This window comes from Neomonachus schauinslandi, unplaced genomic scaffold, assembly GCF_002201575.2.
Source record: "Neomonachus schauinslandi unplaced genomic scaffold, ASM220157v2 HiC_scaffold_583, whole genome shotgun sequence".
Lineage (NCBI taxonomy): Eukaryota > Metazoa > Chordata > Mammalia > Carnivora > Phocidae > Neomonachus > Neomonachus schauinslandi.
Window position 1 is genome coordinate 20,738 of NW_025409273.1, and position 25,420 is coordinate 46,157.

The window sequence follows — 25,420 nt, forward strand, 5'->3', positions numbered from 1 at the left end:
ACTAATTTATTATGGCTGTGAGATGGCATTGGTAGAGAAGTATAGACTTCTCTTAATAGATATGTAATGAAATGAGACTTATGGGATGAAGAGACCCCTAAATATATTTCATGCATCATTTGAAATAAAACGGGGGCCCTAAAAAGAGACCTGAGTACAGATGACCAGTACTTTTGGAGAACTATGCAACAAGAATTACTTGTACAGTCATTCCTAATGTCAAAATACCTTCTTATATTTGAGGTCTTTTTTATGTGTTTTTATTCTTGAAAATATTTTTCTCTTTAATTTTGTTGATTCTTTGTTTTCACTTTTTGCTTTTTTTTTTTGCTGATTAGAAACATAATCACAATTAAGCAAAATTACAGAAATATATAACTTAGCTGGTAAAAGTTCTGCATAAATTCCCCAAGATTTAACCACTGATAGAATTTTATGAATGCTCCTACAACTACCAACATATATTATTACTATAATTTTTATTCAGGGAGAGAGCGAGAGCGAGAGCAAGAGAGAGAGAGACAGTGCACATGTATGTGTGTTGGTAGGGGGGTGTGGGGAAGGGAGAGGGAGAGAGAGAATCGTAAGCAGGCTCCACACTGGGTGCTCGATCTCATGACTCAGATCATGACCTGAGCCAAAATCAAGAGTTGGTCGCTTAACTGACTGAGTCACCCAGGCGCCCCTGCCAACATACATTCTTATGGTTATTATGTATATTTACAAAATAGGATCACATTATACATCCTATTCTATATTTTGATTTTTTTTAACTTAGAAATATATCTTGGTCAACTTTTCATGTCAGGATGTATAAATCTGTTTCATTTTTCTTAATATCTACCTGAGAGTCTGTTGTATGAATGTGCCAGTGCTTATTTAACATTTCACCTATTGGTGGATTTTTGTATGGTTTTGAATATTTTACTTCAGTATTAAACTTAGAGGGGCAATTCACAAAAGGAGATATATGAATGGCCGATTATTACATGAAAAGATGTTCAACATTATTCATCAGGGAAATGCAAATTAAAACCACCCCAAGAAACATTATCTACCCATTAGAATAACTAACATTAAAAAGAAGAGCAATTCCCAGTGTTGTGAGGATGTGGAGCATCTAGAACTCTCATGCGCTGTTATACAAGCACTTGGGAGCTCTGTTTGGCAGTTTCTTAAAATTTAAAGATACACTTACCATATTACTCAGCCATTCCAGTAGGTATTTACTCAAGAGAAATTAAAACATGTTCACACAAAGACTTGTTCGTGAATGTTCATAGCAGCTTGATTCACTGTAGACTAAAATTGGAAACAACTCAATGTCCATCAATAGCTGAATGGATAACAAATATAGTAGAATACTGCTCACTTATAAAAATGCAACAACAGGGGCGCCTGGGTGGCTTAGTTAAGCAGCCATCTCTTGATTTCGGCTCAGATCATGATCTCGGGGACCCTGGGATCCAGCCCTGGGTTGGGCTCTCCACTCAGCAGGGAGTCTGCCTCCCCTCCCCCTTTTCCTCTGTCCCTCTTCCTGCTCATCCTCTCTGTCTCTCTCTCTCAAATGAATAAATAAAATCTTTTAAAAAAATGCAACAACATGAATGAATCTCAAAATTATTATGCTTAATGGAAGAAGCCAAACACAAAAGAGTCCCTACTAAATGATTTCATTTACATAAAATTCTAGAAAATGCAATGTTGCCTAAGGCTGGGAGTGGAGGGAAAAATAGTTTGCAAAGGAAGGAGGAAACTTTCAGGTGATGGAAAGTCCTATTTCTTGGGGCGCCTGGGTGGCTCAGTCGTTAAGCGTCTGCCTTCAACCTGCGTCATGATCCCAGGGTCAAGGATCGAGCCCCACATCAAGCTCCCTGCTCCGCGGGAAGCCTGCTTCTCCCTCTCCCACTCCCCCTGCTTGTGCTCCCTCTCTCACTATCACTCTGTCAAATAAATAAATAAATAAATAAAATCTTAAAAAAAAAAAAGAAACAGGAGCGCCTGGGTGGCTCAGTCGTTAAGCATCTGCCTTTGGCTCAGGTCATGATCCCAGAGTCCTGGGATCGAGTCCCACATGGGGCTCCCTGCTCCGCGGGAAGCCTGCTTCTCCCTCTCCCACTCCCCCTGCTTGTGTTCCCTCTCTCGCTGTGTCTCTCTCTCTGTCAAATAAATAAATAAAATCTTAAAAAAAAATTATATTAAAAAAAATCAGTAAGAAAGAAAAAAGCCCAATGGAAAAATAGGAAACATATATATAACAGTCAATTCATAGACAAACAAAAATTTCCAGTACCTATAGCAAAAGATGTTTATAGCAATTTCATCTACAAGCAGAAGATGAAAATTATAACAGTAAGAATTTCTTTCTCACCAGACTGGCAAACATTTATAAATTAATACCCAGTATTGGCAAGGGTGTGGTGAAATGGGCACTTTCATACACTGCAGAATGTAAATCACTAATGACTCTGTAGGGCAGCAATTTAACACTTCCCATAAAAATTTTAAATATTAATATCCTTTGACTAGGTTCTCCTGTTGGTGGAATATAATTCACAAAAAGATTCCACAAGTACGCCTAGACAAAGGTAACAAAATGTTTATTACAGAACTTTTTTGTCTTGATTTTCTGCTGTAAGTGTTTTTCAATCAACATTGTTAAAAATAATTTATATATAATAAATTATACAATTAAGTTTTGCACCTGACTGGCTCAGTAGGTAGAGCATGTAACTCTTGCTCTCAGGGTCCTAAGTTCATGAGTTCAAGTTCCACGTCAGGGGTAGAGATCACTTAAAACAAAAAAATTTTTTTAAAAATTAATAACAATTCAGTTTTGACATATATATACACCAGTGAAGTCACCTCCACAATCAAGAAATAGGAACACAAGCAGGGGGAATGGGAGAGGGAGAAGCAGGCTTCCCGCGGAGCAGGGAGCCCGATGCGGGGCTTGATCCCAGCACCCTGGGATCATGACCTGAGCTGAAGTCAGACGCTTAACGACTGAGCCACCCAGGTGCCCCTTCATTTGTATTTAGATCTTAGAACTTAATAGGATCATGTGTAGATCACATTTCCTCTTTTCTATATGGATAGTCAGTTTGCCCAATACTCTTTCTTAAATAATTTATCATTTTCCCACTGATTTGAGATTTTCTCTTCATTATATAACAATTTTTCATTTCTATGTATGGCTGTTTTTCTCTCCATTTGTTCATATGTTAATATATTTTAAAAATTATACTTTTTAAAAATTTCATAGGCTAAATATTCTTCCCTCCACAAAAATTTTTTTCTGGGCTATTCTTGATCACATACTCATCAAGATGAATTTTAGAATCAATTTATCAAACCTTCTTTACTTTTCCTTCCCCTATGGCCAAACCCTTCCTGTTTGATGATGGTATTCAATTTTGTTTCAAAGCTTCCCAAGGCTGGTCAAGGGCTTCCTCACTGAGTTAGCACTGATCTTTCTCTTGTCTCTTTTATACAGTTAATTCTTGTTATTAGAGGTAGTTATGTTCTATAAACTGAACACCTAATTAGTGAATACTGAACCATTGCTTCTAGGGGAAATAGAGGATTAAGTTCCTGCAAGTCTTTGGTCACACATTTTTGACCACTGATTAATACACATAATGTGAAGTGTGTGTTTCTGTTTAAAGTCACCTTATTTAATATATATTGTTTCATTAACTTTGAACTCAGGGCCATAGCATTATAACTTCTATAGTTATAGTCATGGCTGAACAAAGCTCAGCTAACATGTATTTTCTCTGTAAGGCTCATCATGGGGGCTCCTGGGTGGCTCAGTGGGTTAAGCGTCTGCCTTCAGCTCAGGTCATGATTCCGGGGTCCAGGGATGGAGACCGGTGTCTGGCTCCCTGCTCAGCAGGGAGCCTGCTTCTCCCTCTCTCTCTGCCCCTCCACCTGCTTGTACTCTCTCTCTCTCAAATGAATAAACAAAACCTTAAAAAAAAAAGGCTCATCATAGTCTTCTTGCACTTAGGAACACCAGACAGCACTTCAACCACTACTCTTAGGGGCCATGTTAAATGGTGAAATCACCAAGAAAAGCACAGACATGTGAAAATGTGACACTTTAAAATACACCACATAAAGGACACTTGTTTACAGTATGAGACCTGAAACAAGAAGGCCAGTGCGTTGCCTACCAAGAAGGCCAGTGCGTTGCCTACGTTGACTTCGGCTGGGAACATGTGTATCAAGGGACTGAAATTTTTCTGCATTCTGTGCACGTCCTGGAATGACTGCAGAAGCACTGCAGTATTGATCTTGGAGTTAGCGAGTAGTTGAATTCTCAAATATAGAATCTGCGAATAATGAGAATAAACTGTAATTTCCCTTTGAAGCTGCTGCAGTGTGTGCAAATAATGAATCAGGGAAAGCTTCAGAGTGACAATACTTATCAAAACATTGCAGGGGGGATGCCTGGGTGGCTCAGTCGGTTAAGCGTCTGCCTTTGGCTCAGGTCATGATTCCAGGGTCTTGGGATTGAGTCCCACATCAGGCTTCCTGCTCAGCAGAGAGCCTCCTTCTCCCTCTGCCTGCTCCTCCCCCTGCTCGTGCGTGTGTTCTCTCTCTTTGACAAATAAATAAAATCTTTAAAAAAAGCAACAACATTGCAGGGGGCAGCACAGCAAAATGGTACTTCACCTGTTGCTCATGAATTTAACATAACTTATTTATTTTTTAATTTTTGAAAATCAAGGTTTTACATATACTTCAGATCTGTAAGGTTAATTATGAAAAACAGTAGCCTCTTATGTCTCTCTGCCCCTTTCCTTTTCCTAGGGACAACGAATTTCAGTTCTTTTAGCTGTTTCTTTTAGTTTTTACCTCCAGATCTCTAACTAACATGATTATAATGCTACTTCTTGATTTTGTTTTTAGGCATTATCTGTAGTGATAAAGACTAGCTTTCTTTCACCACCTTTCCAACAATTATACATATACTTTCCATCTTACCAAATAATAAATTTTGCTAGACAAATATTCAGTATTTATATTGTTATGATTATACAATTATTCATATTTTTATTTCATTGCTGCTCATATATACCTTTTTGTTTTCCCTGTGTTAATATTTGTCTGGCTTCTTTATTTACTTTCTCAATATCTCTCCTTAATTCATTCCCAACTGTACCATAAGGGTGAATATTTCAGCTATTGTGTTAGTATTTTCTTTACTGTCATCCTGAGGATTCCTTTCATCTTTCTCCTCCTTTAGATCCACCATTTTCTGACCCCATATCTTCTTATTTCTTGTTCTGTTTTTGGTGGAGCATATCCTCTAGAAATAATTTTCCCAAGAAAGAATGGGAAGGTAGGGGCGCCTGGGTGGCTCAGTCAGTTAAGCGGCTGCCTTCAGCTCAGGTCATGATCCTGGGGTCCTGGGATCGAGCCCTGCGTCGGGCTCCCTGCTCAGCGGGGAGCCTGCTTCTCCCTCTGCCTGCCGCTCTGCCTACTTGTGCTCTCCCTCTATCTCTGTCAAATAAATAAATAAAATCTTTAAAAAAAAAAAAAGAATGGGAAGGTAAAGTTTTTGAAAATTTGCATGATTGAAAATGTTCTTTTTCTACCCTCACACAAGACTCAGAGCTTGACTGGGTTTAGAATTTAAAAGAGAAATAATAATAAAAATAAATAAATAAATAAATAAATAAATTAGGACAAAAAATAAAAGAGAAATAAATTTTCCTCTCAAAATTTTAAGGTTTTTGTTCCATTTTTAAGTTTTATTTTCCAGTACTATTGAGAAGTTCAGTCACATTCTGCTAGCCAATCCCTTATATATGCTTTTTTCTCCCTAGAAAGTTTTTAGATCTGATTTTGGCAGAGAAAAAAATCTTAATGTTCCAAATTCTTACACTGATGGGTCTTTATGTGTGTCTTTTATTTTTATTTTTTTTAGATTTTATTTATTTGACAGAGAGAGACACAGCGAGAGAGGGAACACAAGCAGGGGAGTGGGAGAGGGAGAAGCAGGCTTCCCGCTGAACAGGGAGCCCGATGCGGGGCTGGATCCCAGGACCCTGGGATCATGACCTGAGCCGAAGGCAGACGCTTAACGATTGAGCCACCCAGTTGCCCCATATGTGTGCCTTTTAATATAGTTTTTCAGTTTTTTAAATTTCTAGCACTTTGTCATTTTTTTATTTTTTATTTTTTTATTGAAGTATAGTTGAAACACAATGTTACATTAGTTTCAGGTGTATAATATCATGGTGGGACAACTCTGTATTTTATGCTGTATTCACCACAGTGTAGCTATTATCTATCACCATACAATGCTATTAGAACACCATTTACCATATTTCCTATGCTGTACCTTTCATTCCCATGAATATTCATTCTTGATGTGTGTCTTTTTATTTTTATTAATTAAATTAGTTAATTTTTTAAATTTTAGTATAGTTGACATAATATGTTACATTAGTTTCAGATATACAATATAGTGATTTGACAAATCTGTACATTGATGCTATATGCTCATCACAGGTTTAACTACCATCTGTCACCACCCAATGCTATTACAGTATTGTTGACTATATTCCCTATGCTATGCCTTTTATTTCCATGACTTATTATTCATTCCGTAACTGGAAGCCTGTATCTCCAACTCCCCTTTACCCATTTTGCCTATCCTCCTACCCCTCTCCCCTCTGCAACCATCAATTTGTTTTTATAGGTCTGATTCTGCTTTTGGTTTGTGTATTCACTTTTTTTTGTTTTTTAGATTTCACATGTTATTTGTCTTTCTGTCTGATTTCACTTAGCATAATACCCTGTAGGTTTATCCATGTTGTTGCAAAAAGCATTACTGCATCTTTTTTTTTAAGGCTGAGTAATATTCCATTGTGTGTATGTGTGTGTGTCTGTGCACCATGTCTTCTTCATTCACCTCTTGGTGGACACTTGGGTTGCTTCCATATCTTGGCTATTGTAAATAACGCTGCAGTAAATATAAGGGTGCATATATCTTTTCAAAATGGTGTGTACCTTTTTAAAATCTGTGCAGGGCATGCAGAGGGCCCATTCAATCTGGAAATTAACTCAGTTCTGTGAACTTTTTCTGAATTATTTGTTTATTAATGTTCTCTCTTCTGTTTTTGCTGTTCACTCTTTGAGAAACCTGTATTATCAGAATTCCTAGGCTGATCCTTTATTTTTCCTCCCTCTTCTTCATTTTTCACTTTTATTATTTCTTTTTGTCCTGTCTGGGTGATTTTCTTATCTTTATCTTTTTTATTTAGATTTATGTATTTGAGAGAGAGAGGAAGAGTGAGCAGGGAGAGGGGCAGAGGGAGAGGGAGAGAGAGAATCGTCAAGCAGACTCCCTGCTGAGCATGGAGCCTGAAGCAGGTCTCAAACCCAGGACCCTGAGATCATGACCTGAGCCGAAATCAAGAGTCTGCTGCTCAACTGAATGAGCCACCCAGGTGCCCCATCTTATTTTTATTTTTCTGCCTTTCTCTTACATTTTCATTCTTGTATCTTTTTTTAAAGTTCCAAGATCATACTTTTATTCTCTAAATATTTTTTTACAAGTATCTTTTTCTGTTTTATAGGTGCAAGTTCTTCATATTTCTGATAATATTGATAATTTTTTATGGAGGTAAAATTTGCATACAGTAAAATTCTTTTTGGTATTTAGTTCTGTGGGTTGGGACAAACGTATGGAGTCATGTAACCATCACCATAATTAAGGCATAGAACACTTCCCTTACCCCTCAAAATTTGCAGTCATTCCCTCTCTTCATCCCCAGTTTTTCCCAACTCTTATCTGTTTTCTATCTTTATCATTTGTCTTTTCCAGAATGTCATATTGATGAAATCATAATGGTAGTTTCTTTTTTTTTTTTTTTAAGGATTTTATTTATTTGCCAGAGAGAGACACAGCGAGAGAGGGAACACAAGCAGGGGGAGTGGGAGAGGGAGAAGCAGGCTTTCTGCCGAGCAGGGAGCCCGAGGCGGGGCTCGATCCCAGGACCTTGGGATCATGACCTGAGCTGAAGGCAGACACTTAATGACTGAGCCCCAACTTGATTTTATAGGGGACAAAACCGACAGCCCCTCTCCGTCAGCTTGCTGTTTATGTTGCAGTGTGTTAAATGACAAGGATGGTAAGGGTGCTTGAAGCAATGTTGTGTACACTCATTAAGGGAACTGAATTAAAAATGGGCAAAAGTTTGAAGCAGATGTTTAGTAAAAAAGACATGATAATGGCCAGTAAGCATATGAAAATGTGCTCAACATCACTTGTCATCATGGAAATACAAATCGAAACCACTTCGAGTGTATTACCCAGTTTCTAGAATGGCTACAGTGATCCTTACCTCCTCATACATCCTTGTGTGAGCACCCCCTAACTCTGCACCAGTTGGCCTGTGTGACTAATAGCATATGGCAGAAGTGATAACATGTCACTTCTGAGATTAGGTTATAAAACCCTGCAGCACCCATCGTGGGCACCAAGAAGCCCTACTTGTAATTGCTGCAGTGGGCCTACATGATATTTTTTACGGTGTTCCATTATGGCAATCTATTAATACATTGTGGCAAAATGTGAGGACATTTTTTTCCTCCTTTCCGTCCTTTCTTTCCTTCCACAAACATTTACTGAGTTCTTCCTACATACCAAGTGCTAGTATTTGATATTGGAAATACAGAATGAAAGTCTCTTTTCTCAAGAGTTTATCATCTGGTCAAGACTAACTAGTAAGTCATAATTCGGAAGAATGCTATTGACAGAGACTTGCTCAGGATGCTATGGTGAGCAGGAATACCTTCTAAGGATGTTGACTTATGAAAGATGGAAGGACTTGTCTAGGGGAGACAGGGCGGAGGATTATTACAGTCGGAGGAAAGAACACATACAGTGTCCTAGAAATGTGAGAGATTTGAAAGAAGTATGGCTAGTAAGACATTTCTTTTTTTGCAGATTGAAATTGAAAAGGTGGACAGGAGTGAAGCTAGGAACAATAGCCTCGTTTGCAGCTTTAGGAGGAACAGTAGACTGTAAGCTTCATGAGGGAAAGGACCACGAGTAACTGTGTGAATGAACAAGAAACTGGCATAATGGGTTCTTCATTTTGGAAGATTACTCTGGAAGCAGTGTTGAGAATGAATTGGTGGGGACAGAGGTTAGGCAGAAATAGGTCAAGAAGCTTTTGCAGGCAGTTGGGACAAGAAATGAAGGCCTGAGTGGAGACAGTACCAGGGAACTGGGGAAGAATAGAGCAGATTTAACAGAAAATTGATGGCTGATTGAATGTGGGGAGTGAAGAAGAAGACATGTCTGGGAAGATCCCTAAATTCTATCTTAGAGTGGTTGATGATGCCATTAACTGAGATAGGGAACGGAAGAATGAGAAACAGATATGGTTGAAAAGATTGGGTCGATTTACATTTTGAAAAATAATTCTGGCAGCATTATGGAGGGTGCTTTTTCTTTTTCTTTTCTTCTTCTTTTTTTTTTTTAATGTAGGCTCCATGCCCAGTGTGGAGTCCAACAAGGGGTTTGAACTCATGACCCTGAGATCAAGACCTGAGCTGAGATCAAGAGTTGTACGCTTAACCGACGAGCTACCCAGGCGCCTCTATGGAGGTTGTTTTGAAGAGAGCCAAGATTGAAGCCCAGCAGAAGAATTAGTAGGTTGTTAGAGTAACTCAGGAGAGAGTTGATGGTGACCTGAGCTACAGTGGTGGCAGTGGGGATGAGAGAAGAGAAGCCAGTCAAGAGATATTTTTGAGACAGAGTATGCACTGAGTGGTTCTTTATTAAATTTAAGGGGTGCAAAAAGAGAGAGGGTTCAAGGATTTTGTTTGGGTTTTGACTTCGGTAACCAAGTGGGTAGGAGTGCCACTCACTGAATTAAGGAACACAGGAGCAAGTTTGGGGAGAAGATAGAAATGATACTGACAGTAGCTGACATTTATTGAGCACCGTGGCTAAATGCTTATAAGGCAATGTTTCATTTAATTTTTTAATATCCTTATGAGATAGGTCCCAGTATTATCCCTGTTTTACAGATGGGGAAATCAAAATAGAACAGGGTCACAAGTTAGTAAATAGAGTAACAATTTGAACCTAGGGGTAGTGTTCTTAATCATTATAGTCCTTGTATGTTTAAGTTTTCCCCGGTAGATCATGGGATACTTGAGGAGGAAGGGATGTGATACCTCTCACACTGTATCTTCATAGAATGATTAGCACATAGTAGGGACAAAGGTTGTTTAATGGGAGCTTTCACTCATGTCCTACCTCGTGTACCTGTTCTACTCACTCTGCCCCAGCTCCAACTCACCCTCTTTTTAAAAATTTTCCCAAGAACCACTCAGACAAGGTACTTGGGTTTGTACCAGGCTTTACTGAATTAATTTGGTAATTTTGGAGAGGTACCACATATAACCTAAAATCTAATTCTATTTGTAATACATTAAAAAAAAGTTCTGTTAGCTGTCTTGTTAGTGGAAATTTTTCCCTGGTAGTTTTTCTCCTGCCATTTTCCCTCAGCTTCCTCTCCTTCTCGGTCTGATTTTCCTTTCCATTCCAGCTGCTAAGCTTAACCTGTACCTCCAAATGCCCATTGAATTCTTTGTCTTTTCTTTCTTTCTTCCCCCCCCCTTTTTTTTTTAAAGATTTACTTATTTATTTGAGAAAGAGTGAGAGAGAACCTGAGAGCAGGGGGAGGGCAGAGGGGGAGAGAGAGAGAGAATCTCAAGCATACTTCCTGCTGAGCGCAGAGCCTGACTTGGGGCTCGATCTCACCACCCCGAGATCATGAGCTGAGCCAAAATCAAGAGTTGGACGCTTAACCGATGAGCCACCCAGGTGCCCCTTACTGTGTCTTTTCCCTATTCAAGCTCTGTCCAGGTTAGAGAAAAATCAGCTACCTGACTTTGAAGATTCTGGTCTCTTTTAATGATCTTAATAAGTTTGGGCTGCTAAAATAGAATATCACAGACTTACATACAACAGAAATTTGTTTCTCATGGTTCTGGAGGCTAGAAATGTGAGATCACAGTGCCAACATGGTTGGATTCTGGTGAGGTCCTCTTCTGGGTTGAGGACTGCTGACTTCCTGCTGTGTCCTCACATGGCAGAAAGGGGGCAAGGAAGTTCTCTGGGGCTCATTATATAAGGGTACTAATTCCATTTATGATGGTTCCACCCTCAAGACCTATTTACCTCCCAAAGGTCCCACTTCCTAATATTATAACTTCAGGGATTAGGATTTCAATTTATGAGTTTTGGGGGGACACAAACATTCAGTCCATTGCAATGATCATATGAATTATTAAGTATATGAGTTCCTCCCTCCGTCCCTCACCCCTTCCCAGTGTGACCCTTCAACTCATTCTTAGTGAGTGCCTACCATGGGCCAGCCACTGTTCTGGAGGGAGATGCAAGATAGACAAGTTCTGCCTTCATTGAAATTACATTCTAGTGGAAAAGACAGTAAGTAGTACAATAAATAAATAAACGTATAATGTAATGTGAAGTAATGGGTAGGTGTTATAAAGAAAACGAAAACATACTGAGATCCAGAGGGGTGCTGTTTGAGATAGGATGATCAGGCAAGGTTTCTCTGAGAGTGTGGTGTTTGGGCAGAAATTTGAGTGAAGTAAGCAAGACATGCAAATGTGTGGAGGAAAAAGAGTTTCAGGTCTAGAGAATAGCAAGTGCAAAGGTCCTGTCACATCTCGGATTCTCCAGAAATCAGATGTTGAGACAGAGTTGGAAGGACAAAGGATTTACTGGGGAGTAACACCTATGAAAGGGAAAGGAAGGAAATTGGATTGGGCAGAAGAGCCATCAGACTTGCATGCACCTGTCAAATTCTTTGCCAGCCCAATGCGGGCGGGGGGGGGGGGGGGGCGTTCCAGAGCAGTACACCAAGGAGAACTGATACAACATTCCGCATTCGGTGGAGGAAATGACCAGGCCTTTCTGCCCAACTTTGCTCGGTCATTTGACCAGCGACTGTCCTGAGAACAGAGTGCTCTCAGCTGAGAAAAGCTGAGGTGGGCCTTGAGGAAGCTAATACTGGAGTTGTAAGTTAAACATGCTTCTTGTAGGTTGGGCAGAAATTCCTTTCTTTGAAGGGGAATCTGGGTGGTCCATCTCTGTTTCTGCCACAGGCCCTTAAAACAGAAATATGCTCGGTGTGTTCAAGGAACTGCAAGAAAGCTAACGTAGCTGGAGAAGCATGAGAGGGAGGGATAGGGGTCATGGCTGGGGATGTAGCAGAAGGCCAGAGCAAGCAGCATCTGTGGGCTGTGGGAAGATGTTGGAGTTCATTCTCAGTTTGGTAGAAAGCCATTAGAGGATTTCGAGGAGGGGAATGACGTACGGTTTACATTTTGAAAGGATCGCTCTGCCATAAGCCATTATGTCTGTTTATCTATTGCTGTACAACAAACCACTTCAAAACTTATTGGCTTAAAACAGCAGTGCCTTATTTTTCCTCAGAGTTCTGTGAGTGTCCTGCTGGACTCACCTGAACTCACTCACCTGGCTGGATCTGGGTGTTTTAAGATGGCTTCACCCACATGTCTGGACCTCACCTGGGACAGCTACAGTGACGGGGATGGCTAAGCCTCTCTCCATTTGTTCTTTCATCTTCTGCTTCATCTGAAGGTGGAAGTGTTCCAAAAAGTCAAGCTCTACTGTGTAAGCTCTTTTCCAGCCTCTATGGGCATCAAGTTTGCTAGTGTTCCCTTGGCTAAAGCAAGGCAGATGTCCAAGCCCAGAGTCTACATGGAAGGAGAATATACAAGGGTGTGGATATCTGGAAGTGTGATTCATGGAGGCCATTGCTGTAACAATTTACCACATTAAACATAGTTTTAGTTACTTCCTTTTTTCTGATCCTCTGCTCATCAATTTATCCTCTGCGTATAATTTAGCTTCCTACATAAGTGTGTTTCCAAGAAAATAATGCACCAGTTCCATAGACTTCACATATTTCCTATTGCTGGGATAGCAGTTTCTTACTGTAAAAGAATAAATTGGCTGGTTTCAAGGACAAAATGCCCACTATATGGACTTCGATTATTTCTTACTAGACCAGTGTGGCCTGGGGACCCTAATAGCTAAGAATTATTATGCCACTGTGATCCTTCTCAAGACTATAATGGTGTATGTGTAAATGTGTGACTTCTGTTACTTCCACTGGTGATGGAGCTGCATTGAGATTTTTAAAAAAAATGTATTGAACCGAGGAACTCTCATTCATTTCTGGTGGGAATGCAAAATGGTACAGCTACTTTGGAAGATGGAGCAGAAAACTAAACATACTCTTACCACGCTATTCAGTAATCGGCACTCCTTGATAGTTACCCAAATGTGTTGAAAACTTATGTCCACACAGAGACGTGCATACATTTCAGCAGCTTTTTTCATAAGTCTCAAACCTTGGAAGCAATCAAGGTGTCCTTTAGTAGGTGGATGGATAAATAAACTGGTATACCAAGGTAATGGAATATTATTCAGCACTGAAAAATGATCTATCGAGCCATGGAGGAAACTGAAATGCATACTACCAAGTGAAAGAAGCCAATCTGAAAAGACTACCTACTATATGATTCCAACTATATGACATTCTGGAAAAGGCAAATTGTGGATACAGTAAAAGGATTGGTTTCTAGAGTTTTGAGGGGAGGAAGGGGTGAATAGAGCACAGAGGATTTTTAGGGCAGTGAAATGATTCTGCATATAATAATGTTTGGCACATGTCATTATGTGTTTGTCTAAATCCATACAATGTACAAGACCAAGAGTGAACTCTAAATTATGTGATAGAGACCTGTCAGTGTATCTTCATCAGTTGTAACAAATGTATCACTCTGGTGAGGGAAGTTTAAAGTGGGGGAGGTTGTACACTTGTGGGAAAAAGAGGTACATGGGAATTCTTTGTACTTTCTGCTCCATTTTACTGCTGGTATCCAAAACTGCTCTAAAAAATAGTCTATTTTAAAAATGTATTGAACCAGTAGTTCATCATTTTTCCCCAAAAAGTCAGCTTGATATCAGTCATCATGATCTAAACTTTGTAAGCCGTTTGGCAAGAATTTAACTTTATTATTTATTTTTATTTTTATTTTTTTTAAAGATTCTATTTATTTTTTTGACAGAGAGACACAGCGAGAGAGGGAACACAAGCAGGGGGAGTGGGAGAAGCAGGCTTCCCGCCGAGCAGGGAGCCCGATGCGGGGCTCAATCCCAGGACCCTGGGATCATGACCTGAGCCGAAGGCAGACGCCCAATGACTGAGCCACCCAGGCACCCCTAACTATTTTTTTTTATAGCAGTTTCAGGTTTACCGCAAAATTGAGAGGAAGGTACAGAGACTTCCTATATATTCCTTGCCTGCACACATTCCCCCTTATCAGCATCCTCCCACCAGAGTGGTATGTTTGTTATAATTTGTTGCAACCTATATTAACACAGTGCCCTAAATATCCTTTGTGTTCAGTCTATATGTTCCTCCCCCACCATTTTTTTCATTTGACAAACTATCTTAAAAAAAATTTTTTTTTATTAACATATAATGTATTATTGGTTGCAGGAGTACAGGTCTGTGATTCATCAGTCTTACACAATTCGCAGCGCTAACCATAGCACATACCCTCCCCAATCACCCAGCCACCCCATCCGTACAACCCCCCTCCCCTCCAGCAACCCTCAGTTTGTTTTCTGAGATTAAGAGTCTCTTATGGTTTGTCTCCCACTCTGGTTTCGTCTTGTTTCATTTTTCCCCTCCCTTCCCCTATGATCCTCTGTCTTGTTTCTCAAATTCCACATATCCGTGAGATCATAGGATAATTGTCTTTCTCTAATTGACTTACTTCAGTTAGCATAATACCCTCTAGTTCCATCCACGTCGTTGCAGATGGCAAGATTTCAGTTTTTTTGATGGTCTGTATAATATTCCATTGTGTATATATACCACATCTTCTTTATCCATTCATCTGTTGATGGACATCTAGGCTCTTTCCATAGGTTGGCTATTGTGGGCATTGCTGCTATAAACATTGGGGTGCATGTGCCCATTTTGGATCACTTGTATCTTTGGGGTAAATACCCAGTAGTGCAATTGCTGGGTCATAGGGTAGCTCTGTTTTCAACTTTTTGAGGAACCTCCATACTGTTTTCCAGAGTGGCTGCACCAGCTTGCATTCCCACCAACAGTGTAGGAGGGTTCCCCTTTCTCTACATCTTTACCAACACCTGTCGTTTCCTGATTTGTTAATTTTAGCCATTCTGAAAGGTTTGAGGTGGTATCTCATTGAGGTTTTGATTTGTGTTTCCCAGATGCCGAGGGATGTTGGGCACTTTTTCTTGTGTGTGTTGGCCATTTGGATGTTTTCTTTGGAGAAATGTCTGTTCATGTCTTCTGCCCATTTCTTGATTGGATTATTTGTTCTTTGGGTGTTGAGTTTGATAAGTTCTTTATAGATTTTGGATAGTAGCCCTTTATCTGATATGTCATTTGCAAATATCTTTAGACAAACTATCTTAAGTGTAGCTGTGGACTTTATTAATTGGGTATTAGCTGTTGTAATTTTTACAGATTGACTTAACTGGATCAGGTCAAGGTTTCTGTGTTACATATAAAGCAGAAATATTGTGAAGGAAAACACATATTTTTGGTAGTAATACAGATTACTTAAAATAGAATATGAAGAATTCTGCATTCTTCCTTCTGAAAATTAGTAATCAATACTCTTCAAATATTTTCTGTGTTTTGCCAGTTGCTGACAATATGAAGCCACTGGAGGGTGTAAAAATTCTGGATCTAACAAGGTTTGTATTGGTTTATCTGTGTTTTGGTGATTGAATTTTTCCTTTCTTTAAAAAAAAAACGTTCATTTGTTTTTTGGATTATAATGCTTATCAAAGTTTTAGAAAAGAAAACAAAAAAGAAAAAAAATTTTTTTTTTTTTAAAGATTTTATTTATTTGCACGAGAGAGAATGAGAGACAGAGAGCATGAGAGGGAGGAGGGTCAGAGGGAGAAGCAGACTCCCTGCTGAGCAGGAAGCCTGATGTGGGACTCGATCCCGGGACTCCAGGATCATGACCTGAGCCGAAGGCAACCAACTGAGCCACCTAGGCGCCCGAAAAATTTTTATAATTTCATCATTCTAAGAGACAATTCGTGTATTTGTGCATTTTTCCAATCTGCATATTTATATATAATTTTTAAAAATAAAAATTAGTGAGCGGGCGGTTAGCTCAGTTGGTTAGAGCGTGGTGCTGATAAAAATAAAAATTAGAACCATATTGAAATTACAGTTTTAGGGGCACCTAGGTGGCTCAGTTGGTTAAGCGTCTGCCTTCAGCTCAGGTCATGATCTCAGGGTCCTGGGATCGAGCCCTGCATCAGGCTCCCTGCTCAGTGGGGAGTCTGCTTCTCCTTCTCCCTCTGCTCCTTCCCCTGCTCATGTTCTCTCTCTGAAATAAAAAATAAAATATTTAAAAAAAATGAAATTACAGTTTTACGCACATTTAAAAGATAATGTTATATTTTACGTATTTTTCCATGTCATTCAAAATTTGAGAAAAAGGTAAGATGATACTTTATTATATAGTTGTCACATAATTACTCATCCCCCAATATTTCACAATTATAAATTAGGTTTCCTTTTACATAAATTTTTCCCTCAGGAAATCTTAGGATTTCTTCCTTAGCATAGAATTCTGGAAGTGGAATTACTGCATCAATGAGAATATACTTTTTTTTTAAAGTTTTTATTTATTTATTTATTTATTTGAGAGAGAGAGCGCATGTGCATCGCATGATGGGGGAGGGGCAGAGGGAGAAGCAGACTCCCAGCTGAGCAGGGCAGAGATGCAGGGCTTGATCCCCAGGACCCTGAAATCATGACACAAGCGGAAGGCAGATGCTAAACTGACTAAGCCACCCAGGTGCCCCAAGGGAATATACTTTTTAAAGCTCTTAGTACATAAGGCCAAATTGCTACTCTGAACAGTTTTAATAGTTTTAATTTTTACTAGCATTATATGAGCTTGTCTATGTTAATGAGCTATTAAGAATTAATATAAAAATCTTCAAAGTGGTAATTATTTGTCATTGTTAATATTGTAGAGTATTGGCGGGACCTTTTGCTACTATGAATTTAGGAGATCTTGGAGCAGAAGTTATAAAAGTGGAAAGACCAGGTAAAGCTATCACTCCCTTTAAAACATAGAAACTAATACAGTTTTTTCTTTTTTAAAGATTTTATTAAGTAATCTCTGAACCCAACGTGGGGCTTGAACTCACAGCCCTGAGATCAAGAGTCACATGCTCTCCTGACTGAGCCGTCCTGGTGCCCCAAACTAATACAGGTTTTTTTTTTTTAAGGTTTTATTTATTTATTTGAGAGAGAGAATGAGATAGAGAGAGCATGAGAAGGGGGAGGGTCAGAGGGAGAAGCAGACTCCCTGATGAGCAGGGAACCTGATGCGGGACTAGATCCCGGGACTCCAGGATCATGACCTGAGCCGAAGGCAGTCACTTAACCAACTGAGCCACCCAAACTAATATGGTTTTTAACTGTTGTTGTTGTTGTTGTTTTTAATAACCATGTATCTATATATGGGATGAGAGAATTGAAATGAAATGATTATTTTTTCTTCTCCATTGCTTATTTTCCTCTGAACCTAGACTAATGATTTCTTCTTACTTTTTATAAGCTCCCGGGGCTAAGGCTTCAGCCAGGCCCTTCACACGTACCTGAAAGCCTCCAGTAGAGACTGAAATGCACCATGTAGTAACAGTGATGGTAACGCTTATCATAGTGTCAGGCACAGGTCTCAGCACTTTGCCTGTATTAATTTATTTGATCTCTACAATAACCTTATGAGCTGATGCTTTATTATTCCTAGATTATAAGTGAGAAGACAGAGACACAGAGACATAAAGCAATTTGTCCAAAGTCACACAGCTAATAAGGAATATCCATGCACTCAGCTCTGGTCCTGGCCCTCCTTAGCCCCACACAAGCCTTACCATTGAGACTGAGTTTAAGAGTTGGCCTGGCCACACTCCCTTGCTGGGGGATGAAGGGAAGGCCAGGAGGAGAGTAAAAGGGAGGAAGCAGGACATAAAAGAAGGAGAGAAGGAAAAGGAATTATTATTTATTCTGCAAGTTGGATCCTTATGGATATGGAACAGAATTACCAAATCAGTGAAAATGGTCTAGCCTTGAATAATGTGAGTATATCTGCAAGACTCATAAAAGATGAGTTTATAATTACATCACCTTATTAATCTCCCATAAGTAATTAAACACTATAAAGTAGAATACTTGGTGTAGAAGATTCAACTTTCTGCTAAACAGATTTCTTAGGAGGCCAAAGCAATTAGCAGAAGATTCTCTGATCAGCATGGGGAATATTCTATATTATTATATTGTGTTTATTTGACCCTATTTTTATCAGGCTCCAAGTGGTAGAAGAGCCTGGCGAATCCTGCTTTCCAGATAAAATGAATGCTTCATTTACCTAGTCAGTGATGTTTATTGCTTTTGGTTGTTGTGGGATACATGCTGAATAATGTTTACTTTCTGGCTGAATACCTTTTTTTTTTCTTTTCCAGGTTTCATAAAACTTTAATTTCCATGTTATTATGCTAATTCAACACCACAGCTCTTTCTAATTTCAGCCATTGGGTCTTCCAATCCTAGACGGAGCATCCGATCTAAGTTCTCTTGCTATTTCAGTTAATCACTAGTCTAAATATTTGTATTTATATTAATTTTAGAGATCATTATTCCCTATTTATGTAGGCCTTATTTCTCCTTTGTACTTTTTCATTTCTTCAGTAGGGGGTACCTTCCTTTGTCTAGGCCTTTACATCCCATAATCATACACTTGGTATCAAGCTTTGGTCCTAGCAGGTCGTTGTTCATTGTTTTTTTCCTAATTGCTCTCTTTCCCTTAACCCTTCTGCATGATGCATTTTAATGTTTATGTTATGTGTTTAACTGTTTTGGATTTTTTTTTTTAAAGATTTTATTTATTTGAGAGAGAGAATGAGATAGAGAGAGCATGAGAGGGGGGAGGGTCAGAGGGAGAAGCAGACTCCCTGATGAGCAGGGAACCTGATGCGGGACTAGATCCCGGGACTCCAGGATCATGACCTGAGCCGAAGGCAGTAGCTTAACCAACTGAGCCACCCAGGCGCCCAACTGTTTTGTATTTTTGAGATATTCAACACAGATCTGAGGAAAAGTGACTTGGCAGGATTTTCAAAGTTCAGGAGAGAACTATTCTTTTTTCATGTCCACTTTTTCAGTTCGTCCATCTGTTCCTTCTCTTCTCTTCTCTTTTCTTCTTTTCTCTCTCTCTTTCTTTCTTAAAGATTTTATTTATTTAGTTGAGAGAGAGAGAGCATAGCAGGGGGAGAGGCAGAGGGAGAGGGAAAAGCAGTTTCCCCGCTGAGCAGGGAGCTGGATGCAGGGCTTGATCCCGGGACCCTAAGATCATGACCTGAGCCGAAGGCAGACGGTTAACCGACTGAGCCACCCAGGTACCCCTCCAGGTCTTTAATTAAGTAAAATTTGGTTATAATTTTCTGACTTGGGACTATTCTTATTTTTGTAATCAAAGAGCACATAAATTTTCTTTTTCTTTGTTCTGTAGTAACCTAGGGAGGGCAGCAAATGATGTTGCTGGTACTCATGGATTGTGCCCCGTAGGCAGGGATATGAGGGCAGGGGTGTGGTCTTTTGTTCACTGCTGTGTCTGCTCTGCCTAGAGCCCTGTCTGTAACATAGTAGGTGCCCAATAAATATTTGCTGAATGGATTGAATATGTTGAAATATTGCAGTCTGAAATTTTATATGAAATCTCCAGACTTTGAAATCATGGCAGCTAGTTAAAAACTTTAAATTGTGTGTGGGTCAAATAAAACATCTCTCAACTGCCAGTGTTCCCAGTTTGTGACCTTTAGTCTTTCTTTCTTTCTTTCTTTTTTGTTTCCTAGGCAAATAACTTTATTAACCTTGTTTCAGACTTTATTCCCAGGCTTCTTCAGCTTAATTAGCTGCAAAGAATGAATTGTGTATAAGCAAAAACTGAAGAGAGCTGCAGTGTCCAAGGGGCTTGGGCTTAAAAATATTAGAGATCTAGATTTTATCAGATCCATGAACAAAATTTTAAAAAGCAGTCATAATATAAAATAGCAGCTCCTAGTAACTTCTTCAAGTTTTATCTTCTTCAGAAGTTGACTCAATTCCGTTTGCTTCATTCTTGGAAGCTTCATCAAAATTCTCCACAAGATCTGGAACTTCATCATCATCATCCTCTCCAATAGCAAGTGGTGCTTTTCCATCCACAGATTGTGTGGGCAGAGCTTCAGCCAGTCTTCTTAAACTACTCAGACTGTCTGCACCAAGTTGGTTTAAGATCCTGGGTAGCGTTTCCGTCAGCTGCTTTGTCCCAGCATGGCCTGGAATGGTGGAAGTGTTCGCTGCCAGCGATGCCTGAACTTTGGGGTGGTTAGAGGGGATCACTGTTCCTTGGTTTGTGAACATACTCACTTCTTCAATACCAGAGATATTGTTTACACCTAACTTCTTCAAGGAGAACTGAAGTTTTTTATCATCTGCTGTAGCTGTTCTATGAACCACCTTCTTTCGGCGAGCAGTTCCTTTCCCACCAATGTGCACTTGTGTTTGCAGTTTGGCAAGTTTCTCCTGGTTCATGATAGTTTCTTTCATCTTGTTGGAGCAGAAATGGGACTGCATGGGGGAATAGAGTTGGCGCTCAGGGGGTCTCGAGTGGACCAGCTGAGATTAGGTGCACACACACGGGGACGCAAGATGGCAGCTCTTTAGTCTTTATTTCTTGTCACGTGCCATCCATGCTGATTCTTTCCAGAGGCCACTGATCCTCTCTAAAGCCCTGGGTAGGAAAGCCATGTAGGCCTCCAATTAAGATTCCTGACATTATCTCCACCTGAGAGATGAATGTAAACATATAAAATTATCTAATTGTAGCCCTACCTTGACGTTGCTTTATTTAAAAAAAAAATTAATGTATTGGAAGCTTCAAAAAAATGGAAGTAGCTGGACTTTCTCTTGACTCTGACAGGTGCTGTCTGATCCTGAAGATCCAGATTCATGCCTACCTTTTCGTTGAAGCCTCTTCTTACTGGTTTATTACTGGAAGATTGCCTTTCTGGGATCTTGTAGCTCATTTTTTACCCTGATGTTTTGGGCATGCCATTCCATTTGATGCTTACCATTGATTGCTTTGTTTTGTTACTGGTTCATTTCCAGTTAGAACTAATGCTTCTTCTTCTTTTTTCTTTTTTTTTTTTAAAGATTTTATTTATTTATTTGAGAGAGAGAGTGAGAGAGCATGAGTGGGGGGCGGGGGGCGGCGCAGAGGGAGAGGGAGAAGCAGACTCCCCGCTGAGCAGGGAGCCTGATGCAGGACTCCATCCCAGGACCCTGGGATCATGACCTGAGCTGAAAGCAGATGCTTAACTAACTGAGCCACCGAGGCACCGCTAGAACTAATACTTCTTTTCTCCTCTAGCCTGTGTCCTCTCTTGTCTCTTGTGAGGTTGTTTTTTTGTTTTTGTTTAATAAATGAGTCTATTCTTTGGCCTCTTGTTTTGTTTTCCAAAAGGCTGTGTCTGTTTTTCTTGATCAGTTTCAGTGGTAAAGTCTAATGGGCTAATAGATTAATTATATTATTTAGATGAGATTAGAATTTAAACTCTAACTCATATTCACAAGTAGTCTCTTCTTGGGGGCTAGTGATAAATACTTTAATTGTAATTACTTATATAGTGATTAGTTTCTAATATCAATATTTAATCAGACCTTATAAAATCCTTAAAAGATACTGTTTCGTGCCATTTAATCATTGATTGATTTTCTGAGCTCTGTCTACATTGTCAGTTGCTTTTTGTGCAAAGGAAAATTTTTCTGTAACTCTATAGTGTTATCTTTGAATCTAATACAAATATATCTCTTGAAGTAGATGTTCAGAAAAAAACACCCTATATTTGATGTTTTTAAACTTTTACTTTGAAGCAAGACCTACTTGACTAAAATTTTATTCTAGAATACTATTTGAAATTAAATGAACCTGCTATTCAGAAAGTTATGTTGCCGTTTATGATTTGTTGCTATAACACACAATTTTTTCCCAATTGTATTGAGAAATAATTAACATAAATCACTGTGTAAGTTTGAGGCAAATGACATGATGGTTTGATTTACATACATTGTTACCACAATAGGTTCAGCTAACACCCATCTTCTCATGTAGATACAGTAAAAAGAAAAGAAAGAAGAAAAGAAAAAAGGAAAAAATATTCTTCTTGTGATGAGATCTATTAGGATTTACTCTCTTAACAAATTTCCTATATAACATACAGCAGTGTTAGCTGTAGTCATCATGCTGTACATTACATCCCTAGTATTTAATTTATTTTTTGACTGGCAGTTTTTACCTTTTGACCACCTTCCTCCAATTCCCTCTGCCCCCACCCTCCACCTCTGGTAACCACAAGTCTGATCTCTTATTCTATGAGTTTGGTTTTTTTAAAAATTCCACATATAAGTGAGATCATACAATATTTGTATTTGTCTGACTTATTTCATTTAATAATGCTTTCAAGGTCCATCCATGTTGTCACAAATGGTAGGATTTCCTCAATTTTTTATGGCTTAATAGTGTTCCATTGTGTATATATACTACAGCTTTATCCGTGCATCCATCAATGGACACAGGTGATTTCGTATTTGGCTATTGTAAATAATGCTGCTATGAACATGGGGTGCATATCTTTTTGAGTTAGTGTTTTTGTTTCCTTTGGATATATTCCTAGAAGTGGAATTGCTGGATCATATTGTAGTTCTCTTTTTAATTGTTTTTGGATCCTTCATACTGTTTTCCACAGTGGCTGTACGAATTTACATTCCTACCAGAAGTGCACGAGGGGTCCCCTTTCTCCACATCCTCACCAACATTTGTTTTGTTAGCTCTTGTCTTTTTGACAATGGCCATTCTAACAGGTGTGAGGTGATTATCTCATTGTGGTTTTAATTTGCATTTCCCTAATGACTAGTGGATGTCAAGCTTCTTTTTCTGTACCTGATGGCCTTTTGTCTATTTTCTTTGGAGAAATATCTTTTTGGGTCCTTTGCCCATTTTTTGATTGGGTTATTTGTTTTTTTATTTGAGTTGTGTGAGTTCTTTGTATGCTTTGGGTATTAACCTGTTATCAGCTATAGGGTTTGCAAATATTTTTTCCCATTCTGTAGGTTGTCTTTTCACTTTGTTGATGGTTTCCTTTGTGCGGAAGCTTCTCAGTTTGATGTAGTTCCACTTGATTTTTTTTTTTTTATTTTTATGTTTTAAAAGATTTTATTTATTTATTTGACAGAGAGAGACACACTGAGAGAGGGAACACAAGCAGAAGGATGGGAGAGGGAGAAGCAGGCTTCCCGCCGAGCAGGGAGCCCGATGCGGGGCTTGATCCCAGGATTCTGGGATCATGACCTGAGCTGAAGGCAGACACTTAATGACTGAGCCACCCAGGCGCCCCTCCACATGTTTATTTTTTATTTTATTGCTTGTGCTTTTAGTGTCAAGTCCAGAAGAATCATTACCAAGACCCATGTCAAGGAACTTTGTTCCTATGTTTTCTTTTAGGAATTTCATGGTTTTAAGTCTTATGTCTAAGTCTTTAATCCTTTTTGAGTTAATTTTTGTGAGTGATGAATGGTGTAAGATATGGGTTTAGTTTCATTCTTTTACATATGAATATCCAATTATCCCAGCACCATTTGTTGAGAAGACTTGTCTTCTCCTTTGAGTGTTCTTGGTTCCCTTGTCATACATTAGTTGGCCATATATGCTTGGGTTTATTTCTGGGATTTCACAGAAATTTAAAGATTTATTTATTTATGATGCCATTTTATTATAAAATCTCACTTGCCATTATTCTGGTTTAAATAATATTTAACAAAAATCTTTTGCAGACTCAGCATTTCTTTGCACATTTAATGCCAAGAAACATAGAAAGAGCTGACCTAAACTGCCAAAGCTTTTTACTTTTTGACCTAAACTGCTGAAGATTTTTACTTTTTGCTTGCCAAAAACTGAGAGTAGTTTTTTTCTTTTAAATTTGACATTTATTAAATCTAAAGACTGCTAATAGGATATTTCTTTCTGGATATTGACTTTCAGGGATGGATTCTAGTAAAGATGATATGGTAGGATTTAGTGAATAACATGAGCAGGTAGAGTTTGGACAGTTCCAACAAGTTCTTATGGTCCCTCTAAATTGCAAATTCCACTGAATTGAGCTGATTTTGTTTAGGCAACTGTGAATGTATATGATGGGTGAACGTTGGTTTGGATGTCTCATGATGTTTAAGAGTTAAAAATTAATAGCTCATACTATTATTTTCAGGAGCTGGTGATGATACACGAACTTGGGGGCCACCTTTTGTGGGGACAGAAAGTACTTATTTTCTCAGTGTTAATCGAAATAAAAAAGTAAGAATATAATTTCTTTCTTTGTTTTTTTTTGTGTAATTATCTTGTAATAACAAAACTTTTGATATCATCTTGGCTCATTCATTTCTATCCTTTTTTGTGTATATAATATTTAAATTAAAGTGAAATTTTATTCATTCACCAGGTACCAAATAGAAACAAGAGAGCTTTTTACTAATCTTCCTTCTCTACTAACTTAAAATATTTCAAGAGAATTTCTAATTGTTTATAATGGAAATGATTTTATTAAAGAAAGAAATTATTTGATTCTTTACATTTTATTCTTTTGGAGATCACTAATTGCCTAACACTTGGTATTATTTGAAAAATTTTTACTGTTATCCTTGGTATCATCCTAATATAGTTACATTGCAAATAAAATCAGTAAAGATAATTTAAATGTTTCTTCCTGAGGAAAATACACTTGCTTTAAGAGGAGAACATATGATATGAATGGCTCCCTTATTGAACTGTCAGTAATATGAAAACCTTTATGATACTATTTTAATATGTATATTTTAATTTTTAGAGTATAGCTGTTAATATCAAGGATCCAAAAGGGGTGAGAATCATCAAAGAGGTACAGTATGCTCTATGGAAGACATCTTACCACCTGGGTTGTAACTGGGGATTTGAACATCAGAGTAAAAGATTCTTTGAGTTAATTTTTTAAATTTTTTTTTTTTTTAATTTTTCTTTTTTCCTTTTTCAACCAACATCTTATCAATCGCTTTTTTAAAAAAATCTTTTTTATTTTTCATTTTTAGAGTCATATTCTATCCCTTCATAGTAGTTAACCTTATTTTTGGTATATATATATATATATATATATATATATATATATATATATATATAT

At 38.5% G+C, this 25,420-nt stretch overlaps 1 protein-coding gene across 1 annotated transcript in view; it reads left to right on the forward strand.

The window, feature by feature from the left end:
• LOC123323738 (succinate--hydroxymethylglutarate CoA-transferase-like) overlaps positions 1-25,144 on the forward strand; it is a gene marked incomplete at its 3' end in the record, with an annotated part of 35,200 nt that extends 10,056 nt beyond the window's left edge. The window contains exons 2-5 of the mRNA XM_044912211.1: positions 15,787-15,838; positions 17,144-17,217; positions 24,479-24,564; positions 25,094-25,144. Coding sequence (XP_044768146.1) covers positions 15,787-15,838; positions 17,144-17,217; positions 24,479-24,564; positions 25,094-25,144 — 263 coding nt within the window. The remainder of the gene's footprint in view (positions 1-15,786; positions 15,839-17,143; positions 17,218-24,478; positions 24,565-25,093) is intronic.
• Between the last annotated feature and the right edge of the window lie 276 nt (positions 25,145-25,420).